This window comes from Ailuropoda melanoleuca, chromosome 15 (genome assembly GCF_002007445.2).
Source record: "Ailuropoda melanoleuca isolate Jingjing chromosome 15, ASM200744v2, whole genome shotgun sequence".
In the NCBI taxonomy this organism is placed as follows: domain Eukaryota; kingdom Metazoa; phylum Chordata; class Mammalia; order Carnivora; family Ursidae; genus Ailuropoda; species Ailuropoda melanoleuca.
The window spans coordinates 34,909,682-34,934,923 of record NC_048232.1 but is presented as its reverse complement, the minus strand read 5'-3'; the positions used below and the strand labels follow the sequence as shown (position 1 = coordinate 34,934,923).

General features: G+C 40.7%; 1 protein-coding gene across 7 annotated transcripts; it reads right to left on the bottom strand.

Annotated features, from left to right (window-relative positions):
* Positions 1 to 8,679: 8,679 nt before the first annotated feature.
* On the bottom strand, positions 8,680 to 25,197 carry ATP23 (ATP23 metallopeptidase and ATP synthase assembly factor homolog). Of its 7 annotated transcripts, XM_034644041.1 has the most exons (7): positions 25,140 to 25,197; positions 18,728 to 18,769; positions 17,956 to 18,037; positions 14,805 to 14,987; positions 14,263 to 14,400; positions 12,225 to 12,308; positions 8,680 to 9,189 (listed from the first exon to the last, which is right to left on the bottom strand). In XM_034644041.1, the coding sequence occupies exons 5-7, from the start codon at positions 14,359 to 14,361 to the stop codon at positions 8,986 to 8,988; spliced, it is 387 nt and encodes a 128-aa protein (XP_034499932.1). In that variant the 5' UTR covers positions 14,362 to 14,400; positions 14,805 to 14,987; positions 17,956 to 18,037; positions 18,728 to 18,769; positions 25,140 to 25,197; the 3' UTR covers positions 8,680 to 8,985. The 7 variants fall into 7 exon arrangements, with proteins under 7 accessions (XP_034499932.1, XP_034499930.1, XP_019651792.1 ...); XM_034644039.1 differs by lacking the exon at positions 14,805 to 14,987; XM_019796233.2 differs by lacking the exon at positions 14,805 to 14,987 and having other exon boundaries at positions 18,724 to 18,769; positions 25,140 to 25,191.
* Positions 25,198 to 25,242: the final 45 nt, after the last annotated feature.

The following is a 25,242-nucleotide window of genomic DNA, read 5'->3' as shown; positions in this document are numbered from 1 at the left end:
ACTTCTGATCACTACATTTGTATCTCTGGGGTAAATACCCAGTAGTGTAATTGTTGGGTTGTAGGGTAGCTCTATTTTCACCTTTTTGAGGAACCTTCATACTGTTTTCCAGAGTGACTGCACCAAACTGCATTCCCACCAGCCGTGTAAGAGGGCTCCCCTTTTTCCACATCCTTGCCAATATCTGTTGTTTCCTGACTTGGTAATTTTAGCCATCCTGACTGGTGTGAGGTGGTATCTCATTGTGGTTTTAATTTGTGTTTCCCTGATACCGAGTGATGTTGAGCATTTTTTCATGTGTCTGTTGGCCATTTGTATGTCCTCTTTGGAGAAATGTCTGTTCATGTCTTCTGCCCATTTTTTGATTGGATTATTTGTTCTTTGGGTGTGGAGTTTGATAAGTTCTTTATTGATTTTGGATACTAGCCTTTTATCTGATAAGACATTTGCAAATATCTTCTCCCATTCTGTAGGTTGTCTTTTGGTTTTGTCAACTGTTTCCTTTGCTGTGCAAAACCTTTTTATCTTGATAAAGTCCCAAGAGTTCATTTTTGCCTTTGTTTCCCTTGCCTTTGGAGACGCGTCTAGCAAAAAGTGCTGTGGCTGAGGTCACAGAGGTTGCTGCCCATGTTCTCCTCTAGGATTTTGATGGATTCCTGTCTCACACTTAGGTCTTTCAACCATTTTGAGTCTCTTTTTGTGTATGGTGTAAGGAAATGGTCCAATTTCGTTCTTCTGCATGTGGCTGTCCAATTTTCCCAACACCATTTGTTGGAGAGACCTTCTTTTTTCCATTGGATATTTTTTCCTGCTTTGTCGAAAATTAGATGACCATAGAGTTGAGGGTCCATTTCTGGGTTCTCTATCCTGTTTCATTGATCAATGTGTCTGTTTTTATGCCAGTACCATACTGTCTTAATGATTACAGCATTGTAATAAAGCTTGAAGTCCAGAATTATGATCCCACCAGCTTTGGTTTTCTTTTTCAACATTCCTTTGGCTATTTGGGGTCTTTTCTGGTTCCATACAAATTTTAGGATTATTTGTTCCAGCTCTGTGAAAAAAAGTTGATGGTATTTTGATAGGGATTACATTGAATGTATACATTGCTCTAGATAGCATAGACATTTTAACAATATTTGTTCTTCCAGTCCATAAGCACGGGACATTTTTCCATTTCTTTGTGTCTTCCTTAATTTCTTCCATGAGTGTTCTATACTTTTCTGAGTACAGATCCTTTGCCTCTTTGGTCAGGTTTATTCCTAAGTATCTTATGGTTTTTGGCGCAATTGTAAATGAGATCTACTCCTTAATTTCTTTTTATTTGGTTTAATTGTTAGTGTATAGAAATGCAATTGATTTTTGTGCATTGATTTTATATCCTGCCACTTTGCTGAATTCCTGTATGAGTTTTAGCAATTTTGGGGTGGGGTCTTTTGGGTTTTCCACCCAAAATACATAGAGTATTATGTCATCTGTGAAGAGTGAGAGTTTGACTTCTTTGCCGATTTGGATGCCTTTTATTTCTTTTTGTTGTCTGATTGCTGAAACTAGAGCTTCTAGTACTATATTGAACAACACTGGTGTTAGTGGACATCCCTGCCATGTTCTTGACCTTGGGAAAAGTTCTCAGCTTTTCCCCCATTAAGAATGAAATTTGCTGGGGGCGCCTGGGTGGCACAGCGGTTAAGCGTCTGCCTTCGGCTCAGGGCGTGATCCCGGCGTTCTGGGATCGGAGCCCCACATCAGGCTCCTCTGCTATGAGCGCTTCTTCCTCTCCCACTCCCCATGCTTGTGTTCCCTCTCTCGCTGGCTGTCTCTCTCTCTGTCAAATAAATAAATAAAATCTTTAAAAAAAAAAATGAAATTTGCTGTGAGCTTTTCATATATGGCATTTATCCCTACACTGTGAAGAGAAAGAATGCTGTACTTTGTCAAATGCTTTTTCTGCATCTATTGAGAGGATAATATGGTTCTTGTCCTTTCTTTTATTAATGTAGTTTATCCACTTTGATAGGTTTGTGGATGTGGAACCACCCTTGCAGCCCAGAAACAAATCCCACTTGGTCATAACGAATAATCCTTTTAATGTACCGTTGGATCCTATTAGCTAGTATCTTGGTGAGGATTTTTGCATCCATGTTCATCAGGGATATTGGTCTGTAATTCTCCTTTTTGGTGGGGTCTTTGCCTGGTTTTGAGTAATGCTGGCCTCATGGAAAGAGTTTGGAAGTTTTCCTTCCATTTCTGTTTTTGTAAGCTTCAGAAGAATAGGTATTAATTCTTCTTTAAATGTTTGGTAGAATTCTCCTGGGAAGCCATCTGGCCCTGGACTCTTTTCAGGGAGATTTTTGATTACTGCTTCAATTTCCTTATTGGTTATGGGTCTGTTCAGGTTTCCTATTTCTTTCTGTTTCAGTTTTGGTAGTTTATACATCTCCAGGAATGCATCTATTTCTTCCAGATTGCCTAATTTGTTGGCATATAGTTGCTCATAATATGTTCTTATAATTGTTTGTATTTCTTCAGTGTTGGTTGTAATCTCTCCTCTTTCATTCATGATTTTATTTAATTGGGTCCTTTCTCTTTTCTTTTTGATAAGTCTGGCCAGGGGTTTATCAATCACTAATTCTTTCAAAGAACCAGCCTCTAGTTTCATTGATCTCTTCTACTGTTATTTTGCTTTCTATTTCATTTTCTGCTCTAATCTTTATTAATTCTCTTCCTGCTTGGTTTAGGCTTTATTTGCTGTTCTTTCTCCGGCTCCTTTAGATGTAAGGTTAGGTTGGGTATTTGAGACCTTTCCTGTTTCTTGAGGAACTCCTGTATTACTATATACTTCCCTCTTAGGACTGCCTTTGCTGTATCCCAAAGGTTTTGAACAGTTGTATTTCATTTTCATTTGTTTCCATAAGTTTTTTAATTCTTTTTTAATTTCCTGGTTGACCCATTCATTCTTTAGTAGGATGCTCTTTAGCCTCCATGTACCTGAGTTCTTTCCAAATTTCCCTCTCATAATTGAGTTCCACTTTCAAAGCATTGTGGTCCAAAAATACGCAGGGAATGATTCCAATCTTTTGGTACCAGTTGAGACCTGATTTGTGACCTAGGATGTGATCTATCCTGGAGAATGTTGCATGTGCACTTGAGAAGAATGTGTATTCTGTTGCTCTAGGGCCTATTGCACTGATTCTCAGGTATCTTTGCCCTGGGCAGAATTGCACCGCCCTTGGGGGTGGGGCCGCCAGACTAAATAAATTTCTCTGGCTTTTCTCTGTGGCTTTTATTCCCTGAAGGCTTTGCCCATCACTTTAGAGGATTAGAATGAAACTGGCGGCCCCCTGGACCTGATCTCCAGCCCTGGAGCCAAAAGCTTGGGGCCCCACTTCTCAGTGAGCTCCCAGGGAAAAGTGGTCAATCACTCCTGTCTCCCTGGTCTCCATCCACACTCCATGCTCACCCAGCCTTGGGCAGAGTGTCTCTATCTCAGGTACTCGACCCCATTTCTAGTCTCCAAACCCTACAGCCTCCTGCTGTAGGCTCCCACACCCTCCTTCTAGGGGATTAAAGGGGTTCTTGCTGCGGCTCTGCCACTTGCTGGGCCACTGCTGGGAGAGCAGTCATCCGACCATGCTGTGGTTCAAGGCATAGGGCAACCCTGAGTTGAAAGCTCACTCTTGGGCTCGCTGATTGCAGCCAGCTTCCCCGCTCCAATGCCTGGGAGCTCTGCCACACTCGGGCACCCCTGGTCTTCCTGTGACCCTGGAGATCCTGACACCACACTGTCCCACCTGGGATTCCGCCCTGCTTCACCACCTGAGCACCTTTCAGGCAGGGACATCCCTCACTAGAGCAGACTTCTAAAAGTTCTGATTTTGCGCTCTGCGGCTGTATCACCTTCCAGTAGCCAGCTTACAGAGGCTCCCTCCCCACACAGTCTGTCCTCCCATATATCACCTCAGATTCCCTTCTCCACACCTCCTACCTTGCAGGAAGTTGTCGCTTTCCTATTTGTAGAGTTGCAGCTATTCTTTTCTTAGCTCTCGGGTTGAGTTCCCCGGTGTTCAGAATGCTTCGATAGCTATCTAGCTAAATTTCTGGGACCAGACGAAACTAAGGTCTCCTACTCCTCCGCCATCTTGAATTATCTCCCCCTGAAGATCTTTTATTATGGATTCAATTTCCCTGTTAGTTTTAGGTCTAATCAGATTTTCTGTTCTTTATGGTTTGGTGTTGCATTTCTAGGAATTTGTCCTTTTCATCTAGGTGATCCAATATATGTGTGTCCACAATATTCTCATAATCTTTTTTTATTCCTGTAGTTTGATACTGATGTTCCCACTTTCTGATTTTAGTAATTTGAAGTCTTTTTTTTCTTAGTCCATCTAGCTGAAGGTTTGTCAATTTTGTTGATCTTTTGGTTTTATTAATCTTCTCTATTATTTTCTATTCTCTATGTCACTGGTCCCTGTTCTGTTTATGATTTCCTACCTTCTGCTAGCTTTGGGTTTAGTTTGTCCTTCTTTGTCTAGTTCCTTAGGTTCTAAAGTTAGGTTGCTGATTCGAGATTTTTCTTCTTTTTTAACATAAGTATTTATACCTATAAATTTTTCCTTTAGCACTGCTTTTGCTGTGCCCTATAATTTTTGGTACTTTGTCTTTTTGTTTCCATTTGCCTTAAGTATTTTCTAATTTCCCTGTGACTTCTTCTTTGATCCATTGGTTGTGTGTGTTAATTTCCACAGATTTGTAAATTTTCAATTGTCCTTCTGTTATCGATTTCTACTTTCATCCCTTTGTGGTCAGAGGAGATACTTTATATCTTTTTAAATATATTGATATATTAGTTTGTGGCCTAACATATGGTCTACCTTGGAAAATATCTCATGTCACTTGAGAAGAATATGCATGCTGCTGTTGGTTAGAGTGTTCTGTGTGTATCTGTTAGATCCAGTTGGTTTATTTTGTGGTTCAAGTCCTCTGTTTATTTGGTTATCTTCTATCTGGTTCTTCTATCCATTGTTGATAGTGGGGTAGTGAAGTTTCCAGTATTATTATAGATCTATTTCTCCCTTTAATTCTGTCCCTTTTGCTTCACGTATTTTGGTGATCTGTTATAAGCTCTGTCAATGTTATGTCTTCTTGTTCTATTGAAGCTTTTATTTATATATAATATCCTTCTTTATCTCTTGTAAACTTTTTTGATTTAAAGTCTATCTTGTCTGATGTTAGTATTGTCAACCCTACTCTCTTTTGGTTACTATTTGCATGGATTATCCTTTTCCATTGTTTCACTTTTTTAAAAAAATATTTTATTTATTTATTTGACAGAGATAGACAGCCAGCGAGAGAGGGAACACAGGCAGGGGGAGTGGGAGAGGAAGAAGCAGGCTCCCAGCGGAGGAGCCTGATATGGGGCTCAATCCCAGGACTCTGGGATCACGCCCTGAGCTGAAGGCAGACGCTTAACAACTGAGCCACCCAGGTGCCCCTCCATTGTTTCATTTTTAATCTATTTGTGTTTGCATCTTAGATGAGTCTTTTGTAGACATCTTATAGTTGGGTCATTTTTTTTAATCCATTCTGCCAATCTCTTGCCAATCTTTTGATTGGAGAGTTTAATCCACTTACATTTAAAATAATAACTGAGGAGTGCCTGGGTGGCTCAGTCGGTTGAGCATCCAACTCTTGATTTCAGCTCAGGTCATGATCTCAGGGTCATGGGACCAGGCCCCGCCTTAGGATCCGTGCTCAGCATGGAGTCTGCTTGAGATTCTCTCTCTCTCCTTCTCCCTCTGCCGCTCCCCCTGCTCATGCTCTCTCTCACTCTAAAGTAAATAAGTAAATAAATAATTAAAATCTGTTAAAATAATAAAATAATTACTGATAAGAGGAAATTTACCTCAGGCATCTTGCTACATATTTTTCTACATACCTTACAGCTTTTTTGTCTCCCATGTACAGCACTACTCTCTTCTTTTGTGTTTACTTGATTTTTTTGTAGTGAAACATTTAAATTCTTTTTTCATGTCCTTTTGTGTATATTCTATAGCTATTTTCCTGTGGTTACTATGGGGATTACATTTAACATCACAAAGTTTTAACACTCTATTTTGAATTTATACCAGTGTAACTTCAATAACATACAAAAATTCTGCCCCTTTAAAACTGTCTTTCTCTTTTTCAGTTGTTGGTGCCACAGAATTACATATTTATACATTGTGAGCCCCAAAACATAAACTAGTAACTTCTTTAATGTATTAGTTTCTAAAATTATGTAGAGGGGCGCCTGGGTGGCACAGCGGTTAAGCGTCTGCCTTCAGCTCAGGGCGTGATCCCGGCGTTATGGGATCGAGCCCCACATCAGGCTCCTCCGCTGTGAGCCTGCTTCTTCCTCTCCCACTCCCCCTGCTTGTGTTCCCTCTCTCGCTGGCTGTCTCTATCTCTGTTGAATAAATAAATAAAATCTTTAAAAATATATATATATAAAAAAAATAAAATAAAATAAAATTATGTAGAAAAGAAAATGTGGAGTTTCAAACCAAAATTTCTTCAAATATTCTCTCTACCCCCTTCTCTCTTCTCCTGGGACTTGCAGAATGCATATGTTGGTCAACTTGATTGTATCCTTACTGTCCCTTAGGCTCTATTCCATTTTCTTCAATGTTTTTTCTATCCTTTAAACTCAATAATTTTCCTTTCCTTCAAGTTTACTGATTCTTTCTTCTGCCTGGCCAAATCTGCCTTTGAATCCCTCAAGTGGATTTTTGTCATTTATTATACTTTTCAGGTCTTTTGGGTTTTAAGTTTTCTCTCTCTTTATTGATATTTCCATTTTGTTTGTACATCATTTCTTGACTCCCCATTTACCTTTAGTTCTTTGAGCATCTTTAAGGCAGTTGTTTTAAATTCTTTGCTAAATCCACCATCAGGTTTTTTCAGGAAAAGTTTATTAGTTTATTTTCTCCTTTGAATGGGCCACACTTTCTTGTGTATCCTTTGTATGCCTTGGGATTTTGGGGTTGAAAACTGGACATTTGAATCAAGTAATGTGGTAACTCTGAAAATCAGATTCTTCTGCTTCCTCGGGGTTAGCTGTTATTTCGGGTTTTGGTTTTAGTTTTTGCTTTTAATTGTTGCAGACTGTCTCTGTGCCAAAGATCAGCCTGAGGTGTAAACTTGGGTCTTCTTGGGTTTTTCTGAGACTGAGCCCTTCCCTGGGCATGCCTGATGTCTTTCTAATTCCCCCTGTATATGCCTTTGTTTAGGTTTTGTTTTTGTTTTTCATTTTTTAAGATTTTATTTATTTGAGAGAAAGAGCACGAGAGGGCACAAGCAGAACGAGGGGCAGAGGGAGAGGAAGAAGCAGGCTCCCCTCTGAGCAGGAAGCCCAACACGGGGCTCAATCCCAGTATTCCAGGATCATGACCTGAGCTGAATGCAGATGCTTAACTGACTGAGCCACCCAGGCACCCCTGCCATTGTTTTTGAATGGCCTAGTCTTCAATGTCTGGATCCCAAAAGGGGAAAGTGAAGGACAGAAAAAAAAAAGGCACCAGCCCTTTAAACATCCTGAAAGTCATGTCAGCCAGATGGGAAACAGTTTGAAAAAATGGGAGGGGGTGAAACAATGCCACCACCTCTTTCTCTGAACCTCTGTGTTCAGAAGCAGCCATCAGAGCAGATCCCAAATATATGGAAGACATGGTGCTTTTTGCCCACCTTGGCTCCACAATCTGTGTACAAGTTACTTGAGGAACACATATCTAGCTGTCTGCCACAGGGCAGAGTGGTAGGAGATGGGTAGTTACTACTGTGCTAAGAGCTGAAATTGACCAAAATTAACTGCAATTTACCACCCAAGCCTTTCCCTGGAAGTTAGGAGCCTTCAGACTCAAGTTTCAAAATATTTATATAAGATTCTGCCAGTGCAATTTTGTCTAGGTGGGGAAACATATTTCTGTTGTTTCTTACTCTGCCATCTTCCCAGAATCCTCAAACCTTGTTTAAATGTTTAGTAAGTTATCAAGCTTGGGTATCACTTTAATAATTTAATCAAATTTTAACTCACAAGAAATAATTCTGCTAACTTCCTTGTCCTTAAATCCTTAATTAGCCACATCTACATACAGGCATCACAGTCTTTCAGTCTGGACATAGGCCAAGAAACATTTGCCAGAGACAGATGGAAGATGCAGCTACCAGTTAAGGGGAAGAGATATGATGACCTGTTTTCTGAATCTAAAACTCAGACCCAGGGCCTGACAAAAGATTTGAGAATGATTATATGAAAAATCTTATAAATACATAAAATTAAATTCAATTACATTATAAATTTAATGCACTGCCTTTACAAAAGAAGAAAAATCTAATCAGGACTATCCCCAGAAAATTAAGCCACGTAGAAGAAGGAGAAGGGAGGCATTGACCATTGAATCAATCATTCTCAACTTTCATTCTTTGCATATTTTGATCATCATAACATCTCAATAAATGACCTATAATAAAATCAGTACATTTTTCTTTACATTTAATGTAAATAATGTAAATACCAACAATGGTCGCCTATCAACTTCATACAAGGACACACTTCACAGTTTTCATAATCAAATTTTAAAATAATCACATGTAACAAAAATAAATCACAATCTAAAAAAAACCACAAATAAAAAACACAAGTATGACATAAAAAATACAAAAACATAATTTATTTGCCTTATTTACCAAATGGTTAACTATAAAGTTAAAACTTTTGCCTTGGAGTTTAAGGCAGTTTCACTTTTACCACAGTTAGTTTTTCTGATCAGTATCTTCTGTGTTTTATCTGTATTTAATTTATCATTTCCCTTTTATATATTTTCTGATCAGTATCTTCTGTGTTTTATCTGTATTTAATTTATCATTTCCCTTTTATATATTTGTCCACTTAAGAACCATATTTTCTTCATGATCACAGAAGCTCCATAATATAAAATGTCATTGTCTTCATATATTTGAGTAATACCGATCACGGTTTTGAAAGTCTCTATGAGCATATCTTGCATAAGTCTTGTTATGTGGGATCCTTCCAAAAGGTTCATGGTCATTGAAACAAGATTCAAAAACTTCATCAACAGCCTTTTGGGCTACTTCTTTGCTGATATTCCTAACAGCCAAGATAGAAAGAATGGCTCTGTCTCGCACACAAGTCTAAGGAGAAAGAAAAGTATGTGGCTTTAATTTCATATGACAATTTAATCAGGAAATAATGGCATTTTATACAACGTCTGACCACAGTCAGAACTGATTCCCTTTCAAACCCTCTTACACTGTTGGTGAGAATGCAAGCTGGTGCAGCCACTCTGGAAAACAGTATGGAGGTTCCTCAAAAAGTTGAAAATAGAGCTACCCTATGACCCAGGAATTGCACTACTAGGTATTTACCCCATTGATACAAATGTAGTGATCCAAAGGGGCACCTGCACCCCAACATTTATAGCAGCAATGTCCACAATAGCCAAACTATGGAAAGAGCCCAGATGTCCATCGACAGATGAATGGATAAAGAAGATGTGGTACATATATATAATGGAATACTACTCAGCCATGAAAAAAATGAAATCTTGCCATTTGCAACTATATAGATGGAACTAGAGGGTATTATGCTGAGCAAAGTAGGTCAATCAGGAAAGACAATTACTCATATGTGAAATTTAAGAAACAAAACAGAGGATCATAGGGGAAGGGAGGGAAAAATAAAAGAAGACAAAATCAGAGAGGGAGACAAACCATAAGAGACTCCCTTATTTTTTTTTTAAGATTTATTTATTTATTTATTTGAGAGAGAGAGAGAGAGAAAGAACGCAAGTGGGGATGAGGGGCAGAGGGAAAGAGAGAAGCAGACCCCCCCACTGAGCAGGGAGCCTGAAGCGGGGCTCAATCCCAGAACTCTGGGATCATGACCTGAGCCAAAAGCAGAGGCTTAACCAACTAAGCCACCCAGGTGCCCCACCATAACAGACTATTAATCATAGGAAACAAACTGAGGGTTGCTGGAGGGGAGGGGGATGGGAGGATGTGGTGACTGGGTGATGGACATTAAGGAGGGAATGTGATCTAATGAGCAGTGGGTATTATATAAGACTGATGAATCACTGAAGTCTACCACTGAAACTAGTAATACATTATATGTTAATTAATTAAATTAAAATTTAAAAAATCAATGGAAAAAAAGAATTAATTCCCTTTCATATTATTTTATTAACTTCGGTCATTCTAAAGTAGAAACATAACTCTTAAATATGTTTAAATAAACTCTTAAATATGTTTAATTTTAGATCAAGCTAATATGTTTAGCTTGATCTAAAATTATCTAAGTATAAATAAGACTTCCTCCATTTTTCATCTTTCCCAATAATATAACCAGATGTCATTCTCTGAAGTTTTAGGCAGTCCAACAAACAGTAATTCCCAATTTGCAAAAATCAAAAAAAACCCAACCAACCAACCAAAAAAACTATAAATAAGATTCTGGTTGGATTTTTAATAAAATTTAAATAGATTTAAAATATACTTTACTTCTGGGGCGCCTGGGTGGCTCAGTCGTTAAGCATCTGCCTTTGGCTCAGGGCATGATCCAGCATTCTGGGATCGAGCCCCACATCGGGCTCCTCTGCTAGGAGCCTGCTTCTTCCTCTCCTACTCCCCCTGCTTGTGTTCCCTCTCTCGCTGGCTGTCTCTCTCTCTCTCTCTCAAATGAATAAATAAAATCTTTAAAAAAAAAAAAAAAATATATATATATATATATACTTTACTTCTATGTCTTTTTCTTCCTCTACTTTCCAGTTGACTAATACTAGATAACCTTTCCTTCAAGAGGGGCATCTCCTGTGGAGACAACAGGAAGCCACACATATATATACACAAAATTTGAAGGTGTCTTAGTTTTTCAGGAGGAAAAAAAAAAATCAAACAACTTTCTTTTTCCTGAGCATTCTTTGTATGGGTATTAAATTCTGTACCTAAGAGGGGCACCTGGGTGGCGCAGTCGTTAAGCGTCTGCCTTCGGTTCAGGGTGTGATCCTGGCGTTCTGGGATCGAGCCCCACATCAGGCTCCTCCGCTATGAGCCTGCTTCTTCCTCTCCCACTCCCCCTGCTTGTGTTCCCTCTCTCGCTGGCTGTCTCTCTCTGTCAAATAAATAAAATCTTTAAAAAAAAAATTCTGTACCTAAGAAAAGGCTAGAGTTTCTCAGTATTCTAAAAATGTTAAGAAACGGAAGGTCCTGCCATTTGAATTCTTGGAGAGCTTTAAATCCATTTACTTCTCCACAAGCACAAACTAAAATTCAAAAGAATGGCATCTAACCTTTTCATGGAAAATAACCAAATACTGGTTCTTATGGCTGTGCCATCTGTCCATCATTCACCTATATGTGTTTCCTGTTTTACTTCACCCTGGTCAGCATGCCGGAGCTGGAGATGCTCACTAGTATTAGAACATAAACCACTGCTTCTCGACCTAAATTACACTAAATGCTGATTTTAAAAATAAACCCCAGGCATCAAGGAAAAAAAGAGAGGACGAACCATATGGAGCTATGACAGCAATTGCTAGAAAGAGGATATTTCTCCCTTCCCCAGCAGAAAAAGCGGTAAAAATTTGTCTCTTGGAGCTATGGATTTGGGATGTACACGTATAGATCACAGTTCAGGTTTACTTCTTTCCGAATGTAATACATTGCCCATACTGGGCAATTTTACGGTATTTTACCATCAGTCACAGTCCTCGATGTCGCTGTCTCTTGGGTACATGCTGTACGAACACAGGGACTCCATTCTCTAAGACTCTTCTCCTTCAACCAGGCTCCCACTACGTCCCTGTACTTTCCCTCCTGTTGCTAGTTCTATTCGTTTGTCTCGGGAATACAAGTCCCGGACTGCAGGGATCAAAGTCAGACAGGATGTGATTTTGTGTCTGTACTTCACCTACCTGCTTCAAAAGGATCCCAAGAACAAGATCACGTAGTTCTTTTCACTATTAAACTCTCTCGCTGAGTCACACAGCTTGCCCGTAACTAAAAAGAACTAAACTCTATCTATTTGGCTCCAACGGGATACATTCTGTATTCTTCCCATAGAAGTAGTTCTTTCACATTGCAAATACGAAATGTACTTCTCATTTCTTTATGCATTATTTCCACCCCCAGCACTCTGGAGGCAAAGTGATTCCATATGTTAGTTTTACCTGATGGTGTTGTTTCAATCCAAAATGCAACCTGAATATTTCATTTACAAGTGAGCAGTCGCCACTAAGGTTAGCAGCTCGAACCTATCACAAAGACAGAAGCAAACAGAAAGAAAGTAAGGGATCCTGCTCTATAAAAAGTTTTGTAAAAAGAATTTAAACTTAGCATGTCTTTCTGAGAATAGCATACCCACCCATCGGACCTTCTTCAAGAATGTTTTAAACTCTGACATAAGACCATTTTAAGTTATTCTTAAGAAAAAGAGCAGATATCCGTAAGCTGGGCTAGACAATGCAAAATAAACTGGGGGTCGGGGGAGGATCAATCATTTATCAAAGGGAATTTTCAAAACTTCACACTGTAACGTTATTGAAAGAACTAATTTCTTTTGAAACCAAAAGTCAGAAAGTTGGACCTCAGAGTTAAAGTCCATGTTCTCCACAAGATACAACATTTCTAGATATTACCAAAAGGACTGCAAGGTAGCATTCTTTCAAAGATCTACAAACTGAATTTCAATATAAGCTTAAAATTATACACATTGGCATGTAAGACACTTTGAGAACAGGAACCACCTGCCCTTAGCCCAAAACACTGAAACTCTCCAGAACCTCCCTTAAACCTGTGTGAACTCAGGCCTTCCTCTGGGGCCTCAACTGTCCTTTGAAAAATTAAGTTCTTGAAACTTAAGCAAGAACATTCCAAGCACAAGAACATTCCCGACTGGTCATGCTGTAAGCAAGACAGCCTTAAGTTAGGATATATTTTCTAATTCATTATATTTTTAAGGTAAAATGAAGCTTCAATAGATGAAAAAGTCTTAGAACTACCCACATGGATGCTGCAGGCAACCTGTAGCACATTTTTGCTGACGTACCGCAAACAGGACAGCCCACTTCTTGTTACTTCTACAATAACATGGCCTCATTCCTCTGAGGAGTTCCAGGCACTTAACACACTTTAGCTAGCTAACAGGCATTAATTCTCATAACACCCAAGACAGAGACCTATTTAAAAACAGAGATTTCAGTCTACTCTCCAAATACTGTAAGTTCTAATTAGATGCAGTGGGGCTGCTTATTAATTTCGAGGGAAAGAGAAAATAATCTAAGTTATAAAGTATACGCTTAAATTTATATTAGTTAGTTGTTTTGTTTTTTTTTTTTAACTTCTCAGCACATTGCACTCTTCCATTAATGAAATGCAAGTACTGAATACATATGTCCCTCTAAGAGCATAAATATGCCGCGCTTCTGAGAGCAGCTCAGAGTGCTCAACAATAAAACACTTTTACGTCCTATTTTTGAGACTTAATGTTTTACTCTAGGGCAAGCAAGGAGCTCCACCTGTGGAAGGCAGCACAGCAGGCCGGTTAAGAACCCGGTTATAATCCTGCCTCTGCCACTTACTAACCATGGTGCTCCATAAATGCCTCCTTTTCGACACATCTAACATGCAGATAACAGCATCTACCTGGATGTACTGTTGAGCGGACTCAGTAAGAATCCACAAAAGGAACAGTGTTTGGCACACAGTCCTCAGCCAGGGTCAACTAGCATTAGTTTTTATATTATATAGTTTATTCCACAGGAAAAATGGTTATTTGGTTAAGGTTATTATATACCATATATATATATATTTGGTATATATATATTTGGCATATATATATATATTTGGTTAAAAATGATTATTATAAAGTCATTACTATTACTAGGATTTAAAGGTTATAATTAAAACAACTTAAAGGTTATAATTAAAACAATTCTAAGAAGATACTTATAATATCCCTTGTTGTGTCTCAAAGCTGTGTTCAGGAGTTAAAATGGAAATCTAAGAGTAACATGGAACCATGACAGGAAGAAAAGGAGTATGTTTAAGTAAACTACAGGTCAATTCTTCTTTTTTTTTTAAGATTTATTTATTTGAGGGGGTAGTGAGGGGCAGAGGGAGAGAGAGTCTTAAGCATTATACTTCAATTAAATGTTCAAACTCAGGGTGTTCCAGGGCGGGGAAAGTATCTTTTACGAGAAAACTCACTTCTGAGCAGGCCAAATGTCTGAGGTCAGTGAACCAGTTGACATGAGCGCGACAGTGATCAAACGCGTGAACGAGCTCGTGGGTGACCACTCTGTTCATATGGGACTGATTACGGATGTTGTTCTGGCACAGAACAATCTAGAAGGTACCAAAATGAGAGAAGTTCCATTATGTCTGACATCTACTCCCCTTTTTTAACTCCCATCTCCTCTCTGGCGTGAGACGGCTCACCAGCTTGGAGAGCCTCCACCTACTCCCCTCCCTCGACCCCACACCTACCCATCCGTCAAGGCAAGGCCTGGTCCTAATGCACATCCTCCATTAAGCGTTCCCAGTGACCAACTTCTCCCTCTTCTCGCCGAACTACAGCAGCACTTACATGCCCTCCTCGGCGGGCTGCTGGACTCCACAGCCTCACACTAGGGATGAAGCAGATTCAAACTCCAGCCCCACTCCTTACTAACTCGGTGACCTTGGGCAAGTTTCTTAACCTCTCTGTGCCTCAGTTTCCTCAACTCTAAAAAGATCATTAGAGTACCTACCTCATAGAATTGTGAGAATTAAATGAGAGTACATGTAAACTGCTTCTTATCAAGTTTCTGAATGAGCAATGAATCAACAATGAATGACCACCACTGTCTCATTCTACTAGAATTGCCAGGGAAGATCCTCAGAAAGACCTTCAGAAAGAAGTGCAAAAAGCCAACAGCACACTGAGCAGGACCCTATAAGAATAATAAAGACATGAGGGATCCTAAAAACAACAGTTACCATTTACTGTGTACATACTATGTGCCAGACCCCGGGATATGTGCCAGCTATTTTACAGACATTCATCCAACATTCATCTTTCAATTAATATTTCTTGAGAACTACTAGTAGATTTATCTGTTTATAATCTATAATTATAATTGCTAATGTATAATCTACGAATGGCGCTAGAAATTAATCAAATATTTACCAAACTCTTTAAACACATGCAATGACAGCTGTCATGAAGAAAAGTCCAGAACGTCATGAGTACATACAGTGAGAATGCCTGACCTGTCCAGAGGATTGGGAACTGCATCTCTGCAGAAGGAATGTTTAAACTGGGATCTCATGGATGAATAGGAGTTAAATTTGAGGGGCAGGGAAGGGAGCATTCCAGAGAAGGCAACCTGTGCAAAGGGGAGGAGCGCTGAAGGAATAGAATGTCTGAGAAGCTGAAAGCAGGCCTATACCACTGTAGCACAGAGCTGTAGGTGACAGGCACGAGCTAAGGCTGGTGAGGTCTGTTAGAGCCAAATCACTCTTATCCTGAGAACAGTGGGAGGGAGGAGTGAAACGGGGGTGTTTTTGTTTATCCGTTTTACTATAGTTGGAAAAATAAGCAAGATGACCAAAACTGGATGCAGAGAGACTAGCTGAAGGCTAAGGAGGTATTCTCGGCAAGAGATAATGGTACCTGAGCAGGGATAGTGGAATGCTCTCTAAAAAATATTAAGGAGGCAAACTGGACAAAAGTTGGTGATGTATATAGAATATGGGAAGGGAATCAGAGGTACAAGGATGATCTCTACATTGCTGGCTTGGGTAATAGGATAGAGGGTGGTACCATTCACCGAGATATGCAAAACTAACACCAGGTTGGATGGGGATAGGGGATGGTATAAACCATCAATTTGGACCTGGATAAATCTGTGAGGTCTCAGGTGCCCTTAAGACATTCAAGTGTAGGTGTGAAGCGGGCATTTGGATATACAGATGCGAAGTTCAAAAGAGCTCTGACCTAGGAAAATAAATGAGATCCCCTTGGCAGAGTATAGAGGAAGAAAAGAAGGGGATTTAACATCAAGGATTAAGAGACTTCAATATTTAGCAGCTGATAGAGGAAGGTGAGCTAGCGAAGGAGCAACCAGAAGAGTGTCATATACCGGGAACCAGAGGAAGAAAGTGTCTGGCATTACCCGCTAAAGCCAAGTGTATGCATACTATATGACCCAGCAATTCTGCTTCTAGACAAATACCCAGGAGTAACTTTTGCACATGTGCACCAGGAGAAAGGGTGAAAATGTTCACAGCATTATTGTTCATAACAAAGTCAGAAACAATATTAAATACGGTAAACTGCAGTATAGACATACAGTGGAAGACTATATAACAGCCCAACTACGTAAACGAGAGGGGTGTACAACATGGAAGAATCTCAACAAAATCATTATTACAGAAAACTATATACTGTATGATTTCAAAAAACTACTAAGTATCACACAGAACTCAAAGTATTTCATGTATAAAACTTTAAAGCCAAGCAACTAAATAACACATTGTTTGGCTGTACATATAGATGGTAAAACCATTCAGAAAAGCAGGAAATGATTCTCACAAGAGTTCGAATAAGAAAGGGAGAGGAAATGTGATCCAAGAGGGGCACATAATCTTCTGAAATCCTGGTGATGTTCTATTTCTCAAATCTGGGTGGCAGGTACACAGGTATTCATTTTATTACTATGACCCAAAGCATACATATAGGTTTCTGTATGAATGAGACACTTCACAATACAGATTATAATTTAAAAAAAAACAAAAGGAGAGCATGCCCAGCTATGCTCAACACTGCTGAGAAGTAAGATAAAACTTCAAAATGTCCACTCTATTTAACCCCAAGGGGGAAATGAACTCACCAAGACCCATTTTGAGAGCCACAAGTATTATTCTTATCAGTTTACAAATGAGGAAACTGAGACTAAGGCAAATAACTTGCCCAAGCCCCACAGCTAATAAGCAGGGGAGCTAGATTTGAACTCTACTCTACCGGACTCCAAAACCCAGACCTTTCACACCTATGCTATGTTTCTTTTTCTCATGATTACTGTGAGATACCTATAAATAAACAAAATACCTATAAAATTCCCCAGGAGGAAACAACTAAGTATTATTAAACAGGGTTGTATGTTCAAGATGGAAGGTGTTACTTACAAAAACTTCATCTACCCTCACCCACAAACTAATTCTTCCACCACCTCCAAGACACTGTCAAAACCCTCCAATTACTTAAAACTAATGTTTGTTGATCGCTTACTATGCTTATTAGTACCTTACACGAGGTATCTCATTTAATTCTCATAACTATACTCTAAGATAGATATAATCATTACCCATATTTTCCAGATGAGAAAACTTACTCCCCTAATCAAAAATGTACAAAGGTATATCACTCCCACTGGGTAAAGATGAAACTCTAGTTTAGCATTCAAAGCCTCTCACCATATGGTTGACCTTTCTTTCCAATCCTATTCCCCCATATTCCCACATATTCCTGCCCCCCAGCTACGCTAGACAACATGGCACTCCCCAAATATACCTTGTCCTTTCCCAACACACCACCTTTGCTCATGCTACCCTTTCTTGGGCAACAGTTGTCGTCTTTCTTGCCCCTGTAGAAGGTTTATACGCTCTAGCTGAGTCTATAGGTATCTTGCAATCACACTACTGTCCCATTGTGGGTAACCACACCCACCTAAAATTGTTTAACCTGCCTCAAACTTTATCATTGTCTTATCTCCCCTGTGAGAGTATAAGCTCCTTAAAGTAAGAACCATAACTAATTCATTTTTTGAATCTTACACAAAATCTACCCAACAGAATGGCCAGCATGCCAAGGTGCTTAGCAAATATCGGGAAAGAGAACAACTTGGTAAAAATGCCTACCTGAGATGTTGACGCATCAAAACCTCCACTCACATTGCCATTACAGTCTTCACAAGAAAAGTGTCTTTCTTTGTTAACAGCACTAAAAAGCAAGAATGCATTAAAGAAACAATGTCCAAAAGCAGTGTGCACGAGGCGCAGGGGAAACAGCCCTGGGCAAGGAGTCAGGAGCCCGATGTCCTAAATCCCCTCTACTGCTAACACATAAGACACCTTGGGACCTTCAGGACTAAGCTGTCTCATCGGTGAAATAAGGAAATCGTCCCTGCAAAATCTATCGTAGTTCAAATTCCATGACATGATTCCATGAAGTATTTGGTCTACCGATTAAGACCACATTGAAAATATGCTGGAGTTGCTCCCCTTGGGCCAGAAGGTTAAGAAGTGGACCTCAGATGTCACCTCCTCTAATCTCCTCCAAGTTAAAAAACAACTGGAAGGCTCCTACATAAGAGATTTCTTCTCCATGAAGGACAATGCTGAGGCTGGTAGAGTGGAAAAGCCAGGTTTCGTAATTACTTACAAGACTTTACGTGTGGTCTTTATCAAAAACCAGAGGTGAATGGTAGAGCCAGAGATTTAGAGTTAGGGCAGAAGATGTATGCAGAGAACAAGACCTATGTGGAAAGAATACAGCCCATCTCCACCACCTACCATATGGAAAAGGCTTTGTGACCTGAGGTGATAAATTGTAAGTAGTTCCAGTATGGGGTTTTTATGTTTTTAGCAGCCAGAACACAGATCAGCGTTTTAAAAAGATTTACTTACCAACCTGAGTGCTTCATGGCATCAAGCAGAAGTTTGACATATGGATCTAAAAAGAATCAATATTCAATTAAGTATGCTAATTGGAAAAAATAGCACCAATTGAATTATCCAAAAAGCAGTATATTATCAAAAAGTAGCTCACAAATCTTAATGAAGTAATACTATCTTAAAAGTGGTAAAAATGGATATGAAAAGACAAGCTTAAATTAACATAAAAACAAGCCTTTATGAAATAAAACACTGATACAAATACCAAGATGGGTACTATGGAACACTTTCAATGATACCAAAAATTATTTTAAAGCCCATATTTAGTTACAGGATCAAAAACACTGTATTAGGGGCTCCTGGGTGGTGCAGTCGTTAAGCGTCTGCCTTCGGCTTCAGGGAGTGATCCCGGCGTTCTGGGATTGAGCCCCACATCAGGCTCCTCTGCTGGGAGCCTGCTTCTTCCTCTCCCACTCCCCCTGCTTGTGTTCCCTCTCTCACTGGCTGTCTCTCTGTCAAATAAATAAAATCTTAAAAAAAAAAAAAAAAACAAACACTGTATTAAAGCACATACCAAAAGAAAGAATGAGGGAATTGGGGGCCACATCCATGGAAAGGAACTGCAGCACAGTATCCAGATTGGAAGAAGGCAGTAAAGTAGCCCCACTGGCATCTTTCCCAGTCAGACGGCAGGCTAACAGGATCCCGTCCTGAGTACCACACTCTGAACAGGACCTGCCAACTGAAGCTCTTCCACAGGGGAAGGCACAGGGCTTTGCTCGCTAAGAAGCAAGAAAGGAGTTGTGGATTTGGAAATGAGAATAAAAAACTTAAACCAGGACCGTAATGGCTTCAGTCTTTGAAGGAGTGCCATGTGGGAATAAAGTCCATCAGTATTTCTTCAGAGGGCAGAACAAGGACCAAAGAGAAGAAGTTACAGTACAAGAAAGGATTTTTCCAACAATTAAAGCTGTTAATACAATAGACAAGCAGCCTCAAGGAGCCTCAAAGAATCCGTAACCTGCTCCAGCAGAGGTCTGTAAACTCTCTGGTTGGTGATGGCGCAGAGGCTTTCCTGTATGGGGGTGGAAAGGCCTAGGGGACTCCTGAGGGCCCTTCTAAGCATCCGTGTACAGAAAAGTACAAGAGACCCAAATGCCTCTAATATCAACTTTTTACATAGGTGTCTCGTCTGAGTGTACAAATGGGCAGTGTATTATATGACATAAGCAAAAAAATAGAAAAAGAAAAGAAATCAAGGTTGGGGTTTTTTTTAAGTGTTGAAAGCAAAAACAGGTGAATAAAAAAAAGTAATGAGAGACGAGAAAGACAGGTATAGGTTACTGCTTTATTAACCTGCCCCTCCTTAAGAGTGTTAAAGGTAAAACAATTATTAGTAATAATTATTTTTTTGTGTATATCAGGTGTTGGGAACCACATTAAGTGCATTATTATTCAAGCAACTAAGAGAGCTTTATGAGGTTGAAGTGGATTCCAAAATCTATAGTCCTCTTACTTAAAAATAATGATAACCATAATAATTGCAGGGAGCACAGTGGCTTGGTACTTCAAACAGGACCTGCAGTATTTAGAATGGATTTGCTTTAAAGAAAAAGGGAACAGGGGCGCCTGCGTGGCTCAGTCGTTGAGCGTCTGCCTTCGGCTCAGGGCGTGATCCCAGCCCCTATCGGGCTCCCTGCTCTCCTGGGAGCTTGCTTCTTCCTCTCCCACTCCCCCTGCTTGTGTTCCCTCTCTCAGTGGCTGTCTCTATCTCTGTCAAATAAATAAAATAGAAAGAAAGAAAGGAAGGAAGGAAGGAAGGAAGGAAGGAAGGAAGGAAGGAAGAAAGAAAGAAAGAAAGAAAGAAAGAAAGAAAGAAAGAAAGAAAGAAAGAAAGAAAAGAAAGAAAGAAAAGGAAAAAAGAAAGTCGGTGTCAATGTAAAGGAGTTAAATCTCTAGTGCCGGGGAGCCTGGGTGGCTCAGTCGGTTAAGCGTGTGCCTTCAGCTCCCGCCAGCCCCCTGTCCAGCCCCCTGTCTAGGGCTCCCTGCTCAGTGGGGAGCCTGCTTCTCCCTCTTCCTCTGCCTCTCCCCCTGCTTGTGCTTGCTCGCTCTCTCTGTGTGTCAAATAAATAAATAAAATTTTTTAAAAAAATCTCTAGTGCAATGTCCCTGGGACTAGAGAAATTGGTCAGCAGATAGTTGTGTCCCTATTTAACCCACAGCAGTGGTTCTTGACCCTTTGGGGGGCTGGGTCTTTTCGAGAATATGATGAAGCGAGGAACGCTCTCCCCAGAAAAACGCATTCAGGTACATACACAAGATTTCCTAGTTCATTTCAGAGGTTTCTACACTCAGAACACCATCCATGTATGAAGGTTAAGAATTCCTCCCAATGAAAGGCAGTTTGCAAAACTGCTTTTGAGCCGCCAGAGGTTATTCCTTAATTAACGTGTCTCTTTAAAACTGACTCAAACGTCCCCATACTGCTGCATAATTTACAGGAGAAATCGGAAGACCTGTCAGACCAGTGAGTGTGACTGAAAAGCGCAAACTATCCGACTCCTCCCTCATTCCACAAGCAAGAGTTTCCCTCCTCTGATAGGGAAACTGAGGCCCAACCCACACACCCCCCCCCCGCCCCGACGCCACCACTCCCGCCCCAGGATGCCGAATCTACCTAGACCCTGCGCAGAGGTGCCTGAACCCTGCTCATGCCACACCTGGGGCTGAACCCAGAAACCCCTGCCCTCCGGGCCTCAGACACCACCCGGCCAACCCCCGGCCTCCGGGTCACGGCTCCTACTTGTCTCCAGCGTCTTCAGGAGCATAAGCTGGCACTTCTGGTTGCTGGTGAAGAAGCTGGAAAGGAAGCCTTGCCCGGGCTTTCCGTCAGCCAGCCGCTCAGGGAAGACCTGGCACGCGACGTGCTGCTCCTGCAGCTGTTCCCCCTCCGCGGGGCCGGGCCCACGCTCCTCCGCAGCTCCTGCCATGCCGCCAGCGGACCTCGCCGCTGTTCCCTCCCGCCTCAGGCGGCGGGGATGAGATCGGGGAAAGACAACCGCCCTCCCGCCGACGGGGCCGCCCAAATCCTCCTTCCACCCGGCCGCCCCGGGCCGGGCAGGGCGACTGCGGCAGAGCGAGGCTGAGGACGTCGGGGCCGCTGGGCCTCCGAGCCCAGCAGGGGACGCTGGGCGGGGCGAGAGGCGCGGGCAGGAACGGAGGGCGGGGCTCCGGAGCCCCTGCCCGCTGGAAGAGTTAAACCTGGCCGCCGCGTTCGCAGTCTGCAGAGCTGCTGTGGGCTTTAGCTGCTGGCCCACGGCGTAGCCGGCCAGTCCTCATAAGCGTGGTTCCGCAGCCCACCTCCTTGTGGACCCATCTCCCTCAGTACTGGCTACTCAAGTCTCCTCACGCTCTGAAGGTCTCAGGCATCCTCCCACTCCCTGCCTTTTCCACCAGCCGGCCAGCTGCAATCTGGCCCACCCATCTCCTGACGTCCCAAGCCATATCAAAAGCGGTACTTTTCAGAAACGTTTGAAAGCTGCAATTATAATTACTGGTCATATCAAAGTCCTCAAAATGTAGGACACAACTACTTTTTTTCTGCCTCATCTGGGCCCAATGACCCACCCTACTCTCTTGCCACCCCAATTAACTTTCTGCTAAGAAAACACAACCAGTTTACTTCTATCTCCAACCCTTAATTCACTTCCATCTTTAAGCCCCTTTCCTCAGTCCTTATGATCCAGGTCCTGATCAAATGTACCTATCTCACAGGGCTTTCCCAGATGCCTTAATCAAATTTATTCTCTCCTGATCTCCCAACAAAGTACTTTGCGTCTGTTATTATTTTCATCACAGCCTGACAGGTTTTAACTAATCTCTGTTTCTCTTTTTCCACTAAATTTTTTTTAAAGATTTTATTTACTCATTTGAGAGAGAGAGACAGAGACAGAGAGCACAAGCACAGGGAGGAGCAGAGGGAGAGGCAGAAGCAGACTCCCCCTGCTGTGTGGGGGCTGTGGATCCCAGGACCCTGGGATCTCCACCTGAGCCAAAGGCAGATGGTCAACCAACTGCCACCCAGGCGCCCCTCTTTTTCCACTAAATGACTCAGTTCAGCTCACATACTTATTCAGCACCTACTATGATGGACCAAGCATAATGGCAGAAACTGAGGAAGCAATAATAAGAGAACTGATGAGGTTGAAGAGGAGCATATGACTTATGTGAGAAATGTACAGAAATAAATTAGGCTCAAGAGACCCTGAGGATTACGAACAGTGCTTTATGTGTTATGGGTGTTTAATAAATATCTAGATTGAATGCAAATCAAAACCACAGTGAGATAACACCTCACATGTTAGAATGGCTATTATCAAAAAGACAAGAAATAAAAAGTGTTGGTGAATATGTGGAGAATAGGGAACCCTTGAGCACTGTTGATGGGAATGTAAATTGGTGAAGCCACTATGAAAAACAGTATAGAGATTCTTCAAAAAATTAAAAATAGAACTACCATACATTCCAGTAATTCCACTTCTGGTTATTTATCCGAAGAAAACAAAACACTAACTTGAAAAGACATATGCATGTCATGTTCACTGCAGCATTGTTTACAATAGCCAAGATATGGAAGCAACCTAGGTATGCATCGATGAATGACTGAAGAAATGGTGGTATAAATACACAACAGAATATTGTTCAGTCATTTAAAAAACAGAATGAAATCTTGCTATTTGCAGCAAGATGGACTTTGTATTGATCGGGCGTGGTAGAAGTACTAATTTGTAGCAGATCTATTTAGTCAAGGATACATGTTGTAATCACAAGGATAACCATTAAAAGAACAGCATTAAAGGGAAAACAAATGCACTAGTAGAGGGGGGAAATGAAAAATAAACACATTCGATGGGACACTAGGATTATTTATCATTTGAAATATTACAAAAATACGAACACCTCCTAGGTACAGATTGCTAAAATTATAATAGTTTTCTTAAGCCACCCTTTTATTGAGCTCACCTTGGATACATTATTTCTAACCTCCACTACAACCCTACAAAATAAGTATTATTATCACTATTTTGCTGATCAAAAAAAAAGTGGGTTCTGCAATATTGAATAAATTTATCCAGGACCACACAGCCAACTTTCAATCTCGTTAGGGAACTAAAACATGAACATACAGAAAACTACACTAATACAGTTATTGTAATGAGTCTGAAATACTCAGGAAAGGCTAGAGAAGATGGGGCCTGACATTGACCACAGCCCATAAGCACATGAAATACTATTTGAAATATTGTTCGGCTACATGAATAAGGAAAGAATTCCAAGTTAAAAGCTGTAATTTTCCCCTACCTTTACCAGACATTTTTTCAATATTCATCACTGAAAGCAACAAAGAAAGAAAACTAGAAAAAAAATATGCCAAAATATGATCAGTAGTTGCCTAGGTATTGGGATATTTTTATTATATTCTGAATTTTCCTACTGTTCACAATAAGCATACATTACCCTTGTAATCAGAAAAGAAAACTCTAGGGGTGCCTGGGTGGCACAGCGGTTAAGCGTCTGCCTTCGGCTCAGGGCGTGATCCCAGCGTTATTGGATCGAGCCCCATGTCAGGCTCCTCTGCTATGAGCCTGCTTCTTCCTCTCCCGCTCCCCCTGCTTGTGTTCCCTCTCTCGCTGGCTGTCTCTATCTCTGTCAAATAAATAAATAAATAAAATCTTTAAAAAAAAAAAAAAGAAAAGAAAACTCTAAAAAATTGAGTAAACTTTGGGTGCCATTTGTGTAACTTCATCCCTTTATAGTATAAAGACATAGGTGGAATGGAAAGGTGTTAGGGGAGAGATAAGGAAGTGCAAATACAACGGACCAAGTTAAAAAGAGAAAAGTAATTACCACAGAGAAATGAGAGTATGGGCAAAGATTTACCTATTAGGATTTTCATTTCTCCATTGCAGCACTAAGTGCAAAAAGGATAGAATGTTTCAACGTCCAAGAGATACAATGGAATACACGAAACCATGTTGTTGTAGCGTCTTTTTAAATATACTCTTAAAAATTAAGTTACAAAACAGCATAAACGTGATTCCACTTTGAAATTTCATTTACTATACGCATAGAAAGCGTCTAGAAGACGGCTCCAGTGTTCACAGTGGTTATTTCTATGTGTTTTGGGTGTTTTGTTTTCTTTTGTGCTTCTCTTCGTTTTCTAAAGCAAAAATAGTTGCTTTTTTATTGGAAGTTATTTATATTACAGCAAAACATGAAGTCGCATATAATTTTAAAGTGCTTTCCGTCTTTCAGCTTTTTAATAACGTTTAATCCATTTATCAAGGGCCAACAAAAATTCGGTGACTTTAAAGCCTTTCCTCAGCTTTCCAGTCATTTTTAACGCTGGGAAAGAACAACACACTTACCACTCCGCCAGCAGTCGGCGGCGACTGACGGGAATCCGCTTCCGGAAAGAGTCCGCCCTCGGAACCAGAAGAGAATGAGAGAAGGCGCGCGGCATTCTGGGAA